The sequence below is a fragment of the Pristis pectinata genome, chromosome 16, assembly GCF_009764475.1.
Source record: "Pristis pectinata isolate sPriPec2 chromosome 16, sPriPec2.1.pri, whole genome shotgun sequence".
Taxonomy (NCBI): Eukaryota; Metazoa; Chordata; class Chondrichthyes; order Rhinopristiformes; family Pristidae; genus Pristis; species Pristis pectinata.
Window position 1 is genome coordinate 39,264,935 of NC_067420.1, and position 15,279 is coordinate 39,280,213.

The 15,279-nt window shown below is 38.4% G+C and overlaps 1 protein-coding gene across 1 annotated transcript in view; it reads right to left on the reverse strand.

The window, feature by feature from the left end:
- LOC127578704 (E3 ubiquitin-protein ligase Itchy-like) overlaps nucleotides 1–15,279 on the reverse strand; it is a 91,746-nt gene that overhangs the window by 48,608 nt on the left and 27,859 nt on the right. Inside the window, 6 exon segments of the mRNA XM_052031026.1 lie at nucleotides 2,523–2,695; nucleotides 5,097–5,157; nucleotides 5,816–5,950; nucleotides 9,131–9,255; nucleotides 10,901–11,042; nucleotides 12,767–12,856. Of these exon segments, the coding sequence (XP_051886986.1) occupies nucleotides 2,523–2,695; nucleotides 5,097–5,157; nucleotides 5,816–5,950; nucleotides 9,131–9,255; nucleotides 10,901–11,042; nucleotides 12,767–12,836 (706 nt within the window). The 5' untranslated portion in view covers nucleotides 12,837–12,856.

Below are 15,279 nucleotides of genomic sequence, written 5' to 3' on the forward strand. Positions count from 1 at the left end.
GCCGTCTTCTCATTGCTGCCATCAGGGAGGAGGTACAGGAGCCTGAAGACCCACACCTCAAGGTTCAACAACAGCCTCCTCCCCACTGCCATCAGTTTCTTGAACCAATCCGAAAAACCCCATTTCTACCTCTGACTATATTTTCCTCAACTTGCACTAATGTAGTTAAGCTGATTTTTATTTTGCTGTGCATGTTATATGTTAATTTAAGCCTATGTAATTTATGTTTGTAATGTACTGTCCTGCTGCAAAACACTAATTTTCATGGCATTTCTACCCTGGGTATGTATGCCTATGACCATAAACTTGAACAACTTTTCATGGGCATCATTCTAAACAGTGCATATACTTCTGCAACCTCCTACAATCCCACATCCCAGACGTGCCTTTGGGCCTCTTCTGAACCCTTCCTGCTGTTCCAAAGCCAGTGTAGCTTTCATTTGTGTTTAACCCATTATAGCAATCTTCCTGAGAGTCTCCTCAAAATCTATTTTACATCTAACTCCTCCAGGCAGCCTCTCTGTAATGCAAGCTGTTCAAATTTCATAAAATACAAGGCCAAAACATCTGAAAATTGGATTGAATTCTAATCTAAAAAGAGCAAAGAAAAAAAAACTACAAATGCTGGAATTCAGAGCTAAGAATAGATGTGGCAAGTTAACAGAGTTATGAAGTGACTGTTCTGACACACAAATCATTGTGCATCATTTGGCTGAGCATAGTTCAAACAAGGCAAGTCCTTTACTTGTGGCTTTGGATACTGCAAGAGCTGTGGATTTTGATCATGTTGAAGAATTAAAAGCAACTGGAACAGAGGAAAGCAAGCTACTGGCAGCCATAATTTGGCACTGAAAAACAGGAGTTGCTGGCAATAAAGCCACATTTGGGAATTCTGATAAATTGCCTTTTAAAAGGATGATTTTTACATATCAATAATCCTCAGCAATATAAAAAGCACAAATTGGAAAATTAATTTTATAGAAATGCAACTTTTGCAACCTTCCCGCTCATAGGACCCTCCTCAAACCAGCAACCCTTTTGGACATGGCTAATATTTACACCCTCCAGGAAAATGCCTTGGGACAGGTTCTTAATGAAAAGCACTGTCTGTACAAGCACACATTTTCTAAGCAGCATTATGGTAAATAACGACCAGTACACGATGGAGTAAATTGCTTTAAGTATGTTAGTGTTAGAACTAGGAAAATGTTAAGCTTGAACTTTGCAATAATGCGTTACCTCTGCTAACCATTAAAAAGTAGAGTACTTAATTAAAATTCTGATTTTTAAAAACATTAATTGCAATAAAAATGAACAAGTAATTAGCGGATTATATAATGATCATTTAAGAAGTGTTAATTAGAGAAACTAAGGCAACTTATTTCACAAGGAAAAAGTAGTCAACAATGAGCTTTCCCTTTAAATGACAGGGAAATGGATCAGCTGAAATGTCCCAAGTTACATTGTTCTCTTATGCAGGCTGACATAATGTAAGTAGTTCACCCTGGCACAACCACAAAATTACATGCTAATACGCAACAATGACAGGAACTTAAATTGGGAAGACTGATTGTCAGAAACTTAACTATAATGCTTGTCCAAAACAAGAAAACAAATTAAAATTACATTGGGTTTACAAGTAGTATTAATTTAATCGCTAAAAATGAAGTTTTTTTTTGCATTTCCAATGCAATTCACAGAATCATTGCTTAGAATCTTAAGGTAGACAAAGTAATTTTCAGTTATATTTTCCATACTGAAACTCCTCCTTGCTTGCCAAAGCAACATTAGAACAGTAATTCTTGAGTTTACTCCCAGTAACAGTTACTTACACTCCAATCTTTTCATGAGCAGAATCTACAGTAAAGAATGTAGCATCAAAAAGTTGAAGCTTAGAATGCTTTCTAAATCCTCCTCCACTTCACACAGTGGCAGGAGGAAGGTCAAATGGCCAAAGTTTAAAAATAAATATGTGAAAGTTGTCACTCAGAATGTCAAAAAAAATGACATTTTATATTAAATATTGCAACTCCAGCAGCTTTTGCCCAAGAATATGGTTCTGTCCCAGAGGAAGATCTGTGAGCAAATCAGAATCCGATTGTCAATCAAGAATATGTTGTAAATGAAAATGCGCTTCAATGTACATCTGAGGACACAGACAGTAAAGATACAATACCGTAAAACAACTTCAATGCAGTAACAAAATTTCCAAAACTCTTCGCACGAACAACTGGCAATCAAATAAAAAAAAAGAACAAATGGCTTAAAGCTTGTTCCAAGAGGCCAGTTTCAAGCAAGAGGAGAGAACAGCAGAAAGGAAAGAAATGAGTGATTTCAACTTAAATGTACTTTTATTTAGGGACTTCTCATCATGACAGGCACTAAATAAATGCAAATAGGTATTTATTACAGAATGGAAAAACTTTAAAAACATGTTTCATGACAGGAATGACAAAGTAGATTGTTCCATTCTGTGAATAACCCTCCATCCAAAAGCAGTTAAGACACTTCTGTAATTTTACCTGCTATGCTGACAGGTCTGGATGGGACTGGAGGTGGAGGTCTCACGGGTCTCGGAGGCCTTATCGGCTTTGATTTTGGAGACGGTGATGGAGTATTTCTGCCATTCATATTGTGTTCATCAGCAGGCCCAGTGTCCACTGAGCCTTCTTGTGACATTGCATCACCATTTGCACTGGAAGAGATCATATATACTTGATCAAAATTCCTGGCACGTGGAAAGAAATGGAACCCAGTTGATATTCCCAATGCCAAACTATCAATAACAGATTTTAAATAATCTGCATTATGAGATATAATATGAGAGATCCTCACACCAAAAAAAAGCAGAGAATGAGAATGCATGTATGTTATATTGGCTGCTGTAGCATTAGATTAAAATAGAACAATGACATTCAAAGACAATCGCAAACAACATACAAAATGCTGGAGGAACTCAGCAGGTCAGGCAGCATCTATGAAGGGAAATGGACAGTTGACATTTCGGGTCAAGACCCTTCGCCTGGACTTTATCACATCTTCTTTTGCTCTCCAACACCTTGAAAGCAACCTTTGATTCTAAGCCTTCTCTACATTGTTGCGGCTGCACTAATTTATCTTTCACAACAGCTGAGAACAATGTATTTGTAGTTTATCTATCTAATGAGGGATGATTTTTATGAATTAAGAGAAACATTTGGATAAATTCGGAGGAAGATGGAGGAATATGGGCATTCTGTAGGTAGGAGGGATTAGCTATGTCAGCACAACATTTTGGACTGAAGGGCCTGTTCTGTGCTGTTCTATGTTCTAAATTGTATTGGCTTTGAAGCCCAATTTTATGACCAATCCTAATGAGCATTAGTTCCCATTTACTTATTAATATGCAACTCATATTTTAGTCAAGCAAAAGGGGAAATACAGCTGGTGCTGCACAGTGCTGTGATGTCTGACAGGAAGCAGCAACAAGTTGAAATTATATTGCATCTTAATTATAGCAGAAGACCAAAGGTACTTCTTACGAGCATGGTCAAATAAGACTTGACACCAAGCTACACAAGGAGATGCTAGGAACATTAAGCTGTCATAGAAGGCAAAGGAAAGGTTAAATGACAGGATTTCCAGAGCTTAGGGTTTAGGCAAAGAAGTCAAAGATGCTAATGGTGAACAGCATAATTGCTGGGATGATTCAGGATGATTGGAAGAGCACAGACATTTGAAAGTTTATGACATGGGCAGAAGAATTTGGGATGAATTCAACTTTAGAGAGTAGAATGAGAGGGGCACCCAAGAGGTGCACCAGAATAGGAGAGCCCAGGGATAAAACTTTGGCAAGGGTTTCAGCAGAAAACCCAAGGTAAGGGCAAAGTCAAGACAATATTATGACAGTGGAATGAGGTGACATTAGTCGTGGTACGAATGTGGTATTATGCTAATCCCAAGGGAAAATGTAGCACCACAAATACAAACATTCTGGTTCAATTTCAGGCAGCTGCCAGGGTGGTTAGAGAATAGATTGAAGGAAGCAAATTCAAAGTTTTACCAATGGTTGGTTGGAAATTTACAATAAAGCAGAAATTTAACAGCAATGCAATGTGGCAACTTGAACAGCAAGGGAAGACTTTACAGCTTGTCTCCCAAGTGTAATCAATCCCATTTACACCTTTGGATCAGTTCACCAATAACGTCCATGGTGACAAAAATAATGGTTCAAACTCATGGTATCATGCAATATCATAAACCATCATCATCCTTCAATACCTCAAAGCGTTTTGTCAACCTTGCATATTTTTTTTTGCTATAGTCCTATTTTGTATCAAAATACAGAACACCTCTGGTAAACACTTCATTAAACTTCAAATTGCCAAGGTGAGTGAATGAGATTTTTTTTTCTTCTGAGTGTGAATTTGGATGAGGAATGAAGTTCCATTGTCCGGGACAAGATTGGAAGAGTATTGAAAAAATGGATTAATCATTTGGTGACAGAGCTTGGGTCTCAACAGTCTGCAGTTTCACACAATCAGAGTGGGGCAAGAGAGTCAAGTATAAGGTATGGTGATCATCTGAATTTGCTTTCAGTCCTACTTTTCAAGTTTTGGATAATGCAAAGCTAACTTTTGGAAACACATCAAAGAGTAATTTAAAGAAGGCTTGGGAAAAAGTACTATTTACACTTAACCAATGGAGCCAAATCTACCTTGGATGTACACAATAAAACAGCAATAAAACTGGGCACAATGAAACAAGGAGAAATAATACTGCTTTTGTTGGCATAGGTATCAAACCTACAGCTATAATGAGGTTCTCTGTTAAGAAATATTTTCTGCAATTTTGCTTTACTGCTCTACTGTGGATGTACATCATGATCTGTAAAACTGGAAGCAATCTTGTAGGATCTCGACCAGAAACGTCAACCATCCCTCTACCTCCACAGATGCTGCCTGACCTGCTGAGTTCCTCCAGTAGTTTGTTTCTTGGTCCAGATTACAGCATGTGCAGTCTTTTGTGTCTCCAGGGATATTTTCTGTTTGTTTTTGGAGTAGTTGTATTATTTTGAAGAGGATATATAGAAGACCTCTACTGCAGCTAGATCTTACCTCGAGGGATTTAGTATATATGCCTCACTACCACACCGGAAACCTTCACTTGTTGAGTTGCCTGAAAGAAATCGGACAATCCATTGCAGAAATTGGAGTTAGTTTGTTGGTGATGTAATAAAGGGATGGATATAGGTTTATTCCCACTACCCACGCCAGCCATTCAAAGCCATTTGAATCCACCAATATAAAGTATTATATCTAGTATGAAGTAATATTCTAAGACATATAAAGCCAAAAGCACTTGTATGTAAAGATATTCTAAATTATACTTATATGAATACCAGGTCAATGGTGCATTTGCTTCCCAAACAAAAGAAACCTTTCCCCTGAGCACATGTGCAAATCATGCTTCAGCTAACGGCAGTGAATTCAAATTATTTTCGTCAAATTCAGGATCCATCATTGTTCCATCTGTGTGCCACATAATTACTGACAATCTTCATAGAAATTAATGAAAGCAATAATCTGACCAATGTACAGTAGTAATTTATAGCTAGATTTTTCATATAGGCTACTTGAAAAATGTCTTCTGCCATAGAACTACAGCAAACAGACCAAATGCAAGCATTTACATAGCAACTTATCAAAGATGTTAAATGTCTCGCAAGATATAGACAAAATAGTTTGAATGATTCACCCTTCGATTAAGAATTATTTCAATGGACGTATCTACAGCACATTATGCCGGTGAAATGGGGTTGAATTTTCTCACTCACTTGCTGCACCTGTCAAATCTCCATTGGTCAAAACTTCTGGATCGACAGTTAACCCATCCAGAGATACAATAAGCTCACCCCCATCCATGATATCACGGTCATTGCTGAGTGGTAACTTTATAACCACATTATCAACTGGGGGAAAAATTAGAAACGAATATCAAGAGAATAGTACTGCACTGAAGGATTTATTATTTATTACCTACATAAAGGCTGGTTGAACATCAAAACATGCCATACAGGTCCATTATACTAGGAAAATAAGTTATCAAAATAATTCACACAATTACATTTTTCAGCCATAATGCTACTGTGAGCAATCATTGATTAGCTTTATTCATCACATCCAGTGCAAATTAAATTAAAAAATCCCCACACAAAATAATATATCTATATGTTGTTATAATTTACAATTTAAATAATTTATCATTATTACATATAAATTAACTATATACAAATACAAAATTTGGATAGTATTATTAAATAATATATATAATTTTGGGCAAGCTGTTTTCAGTGCGACAGATTTCAGTACCAAAAGGATAATTTATATATATAATTAATAATATAGATATATTTATATTTTAAAGTTATATAAAAATATTCATATATTACAGCAAACTCAAGTTTCAGTACAGCTTGTACATTTACTGAGACAGGTCACATGGGTGGAATTTTTAAACGAGCAAAGCTAGAATGTTTCTGGCCCCACACCGTGCAGCTTCACAGTGCAGCTTGTCATGAGGTTACCCACTAGGAAGAAAGCCTTGGCTTGCTGTCAAATGGACAGAATCTGAAGCATATCATTGGGCCAAGCATGTGCCATCAGACAAAGGGGAGCGACCACGAGGGTTTGGGATGCCAAGACAGCTGGAGAAAGCACTTCCTCCTACTTCTCCATAACACCTTCATCTTGCTTCAACTAAAAGATTTCCTCAAGGCCTCGTACTTAATAGCAAATCATCCCTCGGATCTTTGTACTACCTTAGTAAAACCCTGCAAATGGGAAAGTCCAAATGCACTGTGACTTTTCTCTGTACCTGAATCCAATCAAAAGTTCACACCAATTTAAGGATACTCTCCCTGTATTTCACTGGCTTCTACAAGAATGCATGAGCTTCAATTAGAAATATGGCCTCTTTGTAAGGCAGTCATCACAATGCAATTGTTGAAAAGGAAGGAAAGGCAATTAGAAATCCTTTGCCTGCCCAGCACCACTTCTGTGGGAGAATTTTAATGGGTAAAACCCTACATAACAGATGCATGGCCAGGAATAAATATTCCCAACCTAACAGCGTGGTCTGGACGTCAATCAAGGTGATCCATATTTTAAGACTGTTAATATGGAACCATGAAGAAAAACAGGAAGAATCCCAATCACCAATACCAAAGTGTGGCTGTGTGGGTCAAATCTGACATATGACTTTTAAACTGAATCATTAATTCTTTGAAAGTCAATTTCTCCTCTAAAATTTGAGTACTTTGAACAAAATGTGCTTCTTTAATATGATCCATTAATATTAATTCACAGTTACTTCTCATCGTAAACATCCTGCAATGCACTCAGTAAATCTGCACTGACAGTCACTGTCAAAATAAAACAAGCAAAAATGAGTAAATGTACAATGAAGTTACGGAGAAATACAAAAAGATTTCAAAGCAATAAACATTTCTAGTCTCAGGGTTCAGAGGATAGTGGTAAAGAACCAATAAGTCAAAAAATAAACAGTGTGGTTTGGCTCTGAGCCAGTCTCAGAGGAAGACTAAAGTTCACTCACAGGGTAGTGGCAAGATCAATAATGAGCCAAATTGATAAAATAATGTGAATTTATATAGCATCTTTAATACAGTAAAAAACTGTATTAAAGGGTTATCCCAGGTGGACTGGCAAACATTTACTCCTCAACTACCATTACAAAAACAGATTTGGACATGACTACACTGCTTTTTGAGGAAGTTTGCTGTGATGGCTGTCATGTTCCCCTCAATACAACTTAAAACTATTTCACAGGCTGAAAAGTGCTTTGGGATACCCTGAAAGGGATGTGAAAGGCACTATAAAAATGCAAGTTTTTTTCTAGTACAACTCTGAAGGCACTTTATAGGAGAATTATAACACAAATTTTAACCATGCTATAAGAGGTGAAAATAGGTCATGTGACTAAAAGCTTGCTCAAAAAGAGAGATTTTTTAAGGAATATCTTAAGGAGAGAAGCAGTGATTTAGGGAGGGAATTCCAAAGCTTGTGCCCAGGCTGTTGAAGACAATTGCTAGTGGTGGTTGGAGATGCTAAAACAGGCCTCAGAGTACCCGGGTGGGGTAAAACAACTGATAATCTTAACACAAATCCTGTTCTGCAGCTTTTGCGTCTGTATGGGACTGGCTTGGCTGCAGTTTGCCCTACACAGTTAAATAACCTGCAGACATGATAAGCAGGGTGGTTACTTCAGAAAGTTACAAGATGCCCGTCAGGAACTGGAAATATCAGTTTCATATTACCTCCAGGAAGCAAGCAAAAAAGAAAATCAAGTTCCAGCATCTAAAGTCATGAGTAGATTATGGCCATGCAAGAAGTCCGCCACATGTTCAAAATTTAAACCTACTTTAGAATTTGAGTTGGTTTATTTCCAAGTATATCCAATTACCCAGCAACTGCTGGACAAAAGTGAGCTATGTGACAGCAAGCATTAAATTTGCTAAAAGTGGGGCAACAAGAAATTGTGTATTAAAATCAATTAAGTTTCACAACAAACAAGAAAAGCTTTTAAAGTGAAGAAACACTACTTGCATGAAATGTGTCCAGTTCCAAAAAAGAAAGCTAGGTAAACGGTATTCATCCACTCAAAAGACAGTCACTATTACCCTTTTTTTGGCTGAAAGTACTCCGGTTAAGCATCTTAGATCGCATGAAAGATGTTATACAAATACAAGTTGATGTTAACATTGAATTCAATGCAAGGAATGCCAATACTTCAGCTCACTATTCTTTCTTTTACAGAAAAAAAAGAATGTTTCAGCTTTGGCTTCTTTTGAACTAAAATCCATCTAGCTTCCATTGTGGAAATGATTGCAGAGAACAACAAAATGGTGAAATGTGTAATCCATTTAGGACTTGGTCCTTGATTACCTTCCTTGTCCAATGTCCCAGATTATGCCCCATTGTCATGTCACAGTTGGACTGACCCTTCAGTCAGCAAAAGGCTGGGCAAGGAGCAGTCGCCTGTGTCATGTTTATTGCTAATTGTATGAAATGACAAAGAAAAATGAGGAGTTATTCTCGACAGCTGGTAGTGGCAGGACTGCCAAGTAACTCACATTTCATATTATTAGATTTTAACGTCTCACAGACGTCCAGAGTGGCACAGCCCAGCAAGACATCTGATTTCAGCGTCTGATGGCTCCATACTCTAAATGTGATCATGCTGAATGGTGTTACAATCCTGTAAACAAAAGATAGAGAAAAGTTTAAAAATAAAACCTTTCCACCTTCACCAGTTTTTCATTTTCCTCAACTTCATGTGCAAGTACAACCCTTCCCAGGCCCACCACAAAAGACTCCTATCAATAAGAATAGCTAGAGAATCGAGAGTTGAACAAGACGTTGGTACGGCCGCATTTGGAATACCGTGTTCAGTTTGTAACTCTACTAATAGGAAAGATGCCATTAAGCTGGAAACAGTGCAGAGGAGATTTACGAGGATGTTGCCAGAACTTGAAGGACTGAGTTATGGAGAGAGGTGGAGCAGGTTGGGACTTTATTCATTGGATCGTGGGAGAATGAGGGGTGATCTTGCAGAGGTGTATAACATTATGAGGGGCATAAGTAGGGTGAATGCACACAGTCTTCTTCCTGGAGTTGGGGAATCAAGAACTAGAGGGCATAGGTTTAAGGTGAAAGGGGAGAGGTTTAACAGGAACCTAAGGGGCAACTTTTCCACCCAAAGACTGGTCAGTATATGGAATGAGCTGCGATAGGAAGTGATTGAGGCAGGTACAAGGTACTTGGACGGGCATGTGGTTAGGGAAGGTTTAAGAGGGATATGGGCCAATCTCAGGCAAATGGTTTAAATGGGACTTTTGGTCGGCATGGACCAGTTGGGCTGAAGGGTCTGTTTCTGTGCTGTATGGCTCTACGGGCAAGGTACTGATGGTTACCCATCGAACTGAACACCAACAAGAATCTAATATTTCAGAAGATATGGGAACTGAGGAAGGCAAAGACAATTGGGGGTGAGAAGAAAAGCCACTGGAAAAAAAATCATGTAGCCTTCACTGGTTCTTGATATATGCACCAAATCACATTGCTGAGAAGAATGCTCAATTTGAAATACACCCTATGCTGATCTCAGCATGCGATGACAAAGCTCAGTTGAGGGCCACACCGAGGAGGTATGCTATACAAATCAGCGAGATTCACTCTTAATCCTGGATATAATCATGTTATAGCCATTGTATTGGATTGGCTTCCATTCTAAGGCAGTCTTGCGGGATCAAGGATGACTTGCTTCCATATCGGTTTTGTGGGTTCGGAGGTAGCTGATGAGGCCAATGTGGTAGTCTCAAACTCTTCCAAAGGCGGAAGAATTAGCAACGTGGTAATAATGACCTCATATCTTATCATGACGAGTTTCCATTATTTGGTCATTTCCAGATCAGCACCAGAAACAAATGAAAAAGGCCTGTATTAGAAACTAAGTCAGTTTTCCAGCAACCTCCAAGGAAGATAACTGCCATCCATACCTTGGCTGGGTTACTTACAACACCAGTCTACATAATGAGGTAAATTGCTGCCTTTTTAATTTAGTAGGATTTTAGAAACTGGATTCTAGCCCATTTCTGGATTCTAGCAACACTCTTCCAATCCTAGAATACACTACCAAAAATTTCAGCAACCTTTCAACATATGCATGGTCAAACAGCTTATCCAAACTCAGTGTATATTTTATTTTGTAACAAGTAAAACACTTCAATAAATTGTCCATTTTTTTTTGCCCTTCATTTCTCAACACAGGAAAAAGAACATGTTATACTAATGAGATTATTATCTAAGATTAAAAGTAATGGCATGAAAAATATTCAACATACACTGTGACATGCTGTTTCCACTTAGGGTTGTGTGTGTTGGTGAGCTTCTCAGTTTTCTTTGACTGGCCATCGACTGCCACTTCCACATAGGGACTGGGCCCAAACCAGTTCTTCTTATTTTCTTTGAGCTTTGCACAAATGACTGCAACAACAAATGGAGAAACTTTCTTAAACAAGGAGTGGAATTACTTAACTGAAATGCAAAACCATCACAAATTTGACAATTGCATGCATTGACGCAATTTATCAATTGTGAATCATTGTACTGCAGACACAAGTGGAATCTTTCAAATAGCGGATATTAATGACCTTAACAATCATGCACCACCTGGATGAAGTGCCCTGGCCCCGATCTGCCATGCCAGTCAGCACCAGCAAAAAGAAAACCACATTAGAGAACAAGCGTATGGAAGTGATTACAAGGTGGTGGTGTCAGGATGGAGGACACTATAAATAACGAGAATTCACATTGAAGGTGAAGATGTCACTTTTGATGACAGAAGTATCCTGTACCATGCTCTGATATCTTTTCTCTCCCCTCCAATTTCTGATGTAAAAGGTAACTGGCAATGTAAGGTTAATGACATGCTTCTCATTGTCAGCTTCTTCCCATAGAAAGGAATTACCTCAGCCATGGGGTGACTATAGTTTTGACTGGATTTGAGGCCAGGTGTGGGTGAGAGAGAAAGCAGCTTTTTAAGACATATCTTGTGCTAAAAGCTTTATGTAAACAACTGCCTAGTAAGTGCAACTTCCCACCAAGCTTTCCCATGAAAATGGGTATAAAGGTACGCAGTAACCGGTACTTCTTTGAGTGGGATCAGAACAGAGCTTGGGTTACACTGTTTACTCTTTCTATGTATCCCCCACTCCCGCCGGCGGTAAAATAATAAAGCGTTGATCGTAAGTTCTCTGGTTCTGTTGTTGTCTGATTTATTACAGAGCGCGGGTCGACTTTAACACTGATGTAGATGTTTTTGCCCATGTAGGCAGAATGAACAGAAGGCTATGCATTGCTCCCTCCAAAGTCTCAATCCTGTTGCAAAAGCTGTAAGCGAGTTAGTAACAACTGAAAAGTTCTCAGATTATAATTTATCTAGAGGAATAAATTTTAAATGGAGACTAGAGACTACAGATGCTGGAATCTGGAGCAACAATCTGGTGGAGGAACTCAGCGGGCCGAGCAGTATCTGTGGGTAGGAAAAGGAATCAACTCTTATACCCCCACAGATGCTGCTTGACCCGCTAAGTTCCTCCACCTCACTGTTTGTAGAATAAATTTTAAATGCGCTGTTACAAACCTCAAAATAATTAGCACCTTTTTAAGAAAATCTATGACCTGTTGGGACAAATGGCAGTTGACGGGTCAATAAATAGAGTTTTAAGAGACAGAGTAACCTAGTCCTTTGATCGTTTATTTAATAGCTTGCTGGAGAGGGCACTACACGGTGCCAATATTTAGAGAGAAGTCAGAACTCGAAAATTTCACTCTTATGGGTTGACCACAGCAAAGGGCAAACTGCCAGAAGCAAGATACAAACTATATAACAATGCCATATATCAAGATTGCCAGAAAGCCGTAACACGACTTTGAGGAAAAAGGTAATTTTTGTCTCCTGTATAAATATGCAACTTAACGTATAGTATAGACTCCTATCGAAAACTATCAGAAACTTTAACCAGCATTGGTAGAAGAGAGAAAAATCAGACCCATGCACATTGCTACTAGCTGGCTTAGAGTGACACTGACACAGGTTACCTTATCACAGCTGGTGCAAACTTGCGAAAAAGGAGAGAAAAAAAATCAAATACAAAAATTGGTGCGTCCCCATTACAGTGAGTAAATGAATTCTCCTCCAAACCCACCTTTTATCCCAAGTTGCGATTTTGTTGTGTGGTTGCTCGTTGAAGCAGAATTTGTACCATTTGTGGCCATGGTTCAGACTATGTGTGAACCTATAAAAGAAAACCAGTTAAATTAAAAGCGTATTTCAATAAAATAAAGTGTACAGATTATTGCATTAGCGTAGATTGAGCCCATTTAATATAATTAGCATCACTGTGCTGAGGGCACTGTAGGAACTGCACAACAGTAAACCATCAACATAAAACAAACTAAGCACAGGGGCAATGATTCAAATTGCTATTCTCAGCTGCGGGGTGCAGGCAAGCAGGGACAAAATAATCAACTGGAGTGTCACAAAACTCGGAATTTAAAACTATCTGGTTCTTGATTTACATTGGGCAGCATCACTGATCACAAACCAGGAAGTGGCAAAACTATACACTTCATGAGGACAAAAATCAGATCAGCAATTTTAAATAAAAGTAGCCAGATATGATTAATCAGCTTCCCTGCTTCCAGCCCAATTCACCATGTGGACTCACTGCTGCTTATTCATCTTCTACGAAGAGCCCATCCAACACTTCAATTCACAAGCAGTGATGCACAAGTTCAATTTGCATATCCTTTAAACTGAACACAATCTCGTCAGCTATATCAAGCGGATCTACAATCTCCTATCGGGCCAATTCTGCCATCCAAAAATATTGGCATTATGAAACAATTCAGAACAAAGATCCATGATTGTCACAGTTTAATAGGCTAGTCCTGAATTACAACTGAATGCATTGATAACGGACTAATAATCTCTTCTCATGACACCTTCCTTCCCAAAGTTCCTGCAGTAGACTAAAATGGAACACAGAATCAAAGAATAAAGGTCCTGAGCACCAACACAAAATGAAATGTGACTATATTGAAAAGATGAATTATTCCTAAATTACACTGATTTAGTAGACAGCATCATGGGAGTAAAGTGTTCAAGAAATCAATGTTAAAGACTCCAGCTCAGCAAGGCATGACGCTTTAAATACTCTATCGTGCTACCTTCCATCCTGACAGCACCCTACTGCTTGCTTGCCTCTACTTATCTGAAATTCTAACTCAATGTGCTTATCACAAGGCATTATCAATTTTGAACCAAAGTAGAGAGCTACTGTTTGGGCTATACGATACCCCAAAAGAAGACATGATGAGGACAGACATGAAGTGGTCATCAAAATGTCATTTTAAAATCAGCAGTTACAGAAGAAAGCGATCTCCATATTTCCTATACAACAATATGGATGATCGTTTCTTGACCTCTGGTTACCTAGAAGCACTGAGTATCTTCTGCTTATAGTTTGTTGCAGTTCAAGGCAGCAACACACCATCACCCCCTCAAGAACAACTAAATAATAGCGATTAAGTCTCAGTCTTAACAGTTATGCCTACATCCAATACAAAATTTTTAAAATCTGTAGCATATCAAACATGCCATAATTTCATGCATTTCTGCCATAATACCAGTTTACAAATAAAGGGAACATTGAAATATGCTACTGCAGGAAACAAGGTATGTCATACTTTAGTCTTATGTTCTCAGAGACTTGATCCAAGTAGTTATAGAGTTATACACCACAGAAACAGGCCCTTCAGCCCAACTGGTCCATGCCAACCAAGATGCCCATCCAAGTAAGTCTCTTTTGCCTGCGTTTGGTCCATAACCTTCTTAACCTTTCCTATCCACGTACCTGTCCAAATGTCTTTTAAAGTTGTTATTATACCTGCCTCAACCACCTCCTCGAGCAGCTTATTCCAATACATACCACCCCTTGTGTAAAAAAAAGTTGTCCCTCAAGTTCCTATTAAATAGAGATATTAAACTCAGCAATCTACCAATAGATCCCCAATGCCTCAGTCTTTCCAGGACATTCTCTCTTGGGGCTGATCTTCAGAAGAAATGCCACTTATCTTTGTTCACCCTATAAGAGTTTCAATTTATCAGCAGAGGTAACAAAGTAAACTTAGTTATATTCAAATGAAAACTTTCAACAAGGAAAAATTGATCAAACCAAATTAATGCTTCTTTCTGCTCATCAGTCAGGAATTTGACAACCTGAAGGTAATTGTTAACAGGCTTATTGTGCAAGTAAATCAACATCAATATGAATGAATACAATTAAACTGACAGTCTTCAACATGCTAACCACTCTTGCTAAATGCTCTTAATACATTAACTCATGTAACTAAAAACAGTACACAAATCTCTCCAGAGTTTTATTCCAGGTATCTTTCACAGTCCAAATGAAGTTGGTATCACAATGCCACTCCTCCATTTTACTGAAGTGACAAAGATGACATCGATCTTTTTATTAGTCAGTCCCTCGGGGGTCAAGGATGACAGAGATTGATCGGTTTTTAGATATTTAGGGAATAAGGGATAGTGCATCAATGTGACACTAAAGTAGATCATCCATGAACATATTGAATGGCAGAGCAGGCATAAAGGGCCAAATGCTGGACTCCTACTTCCACTCATGCTCACGCTTCAAGA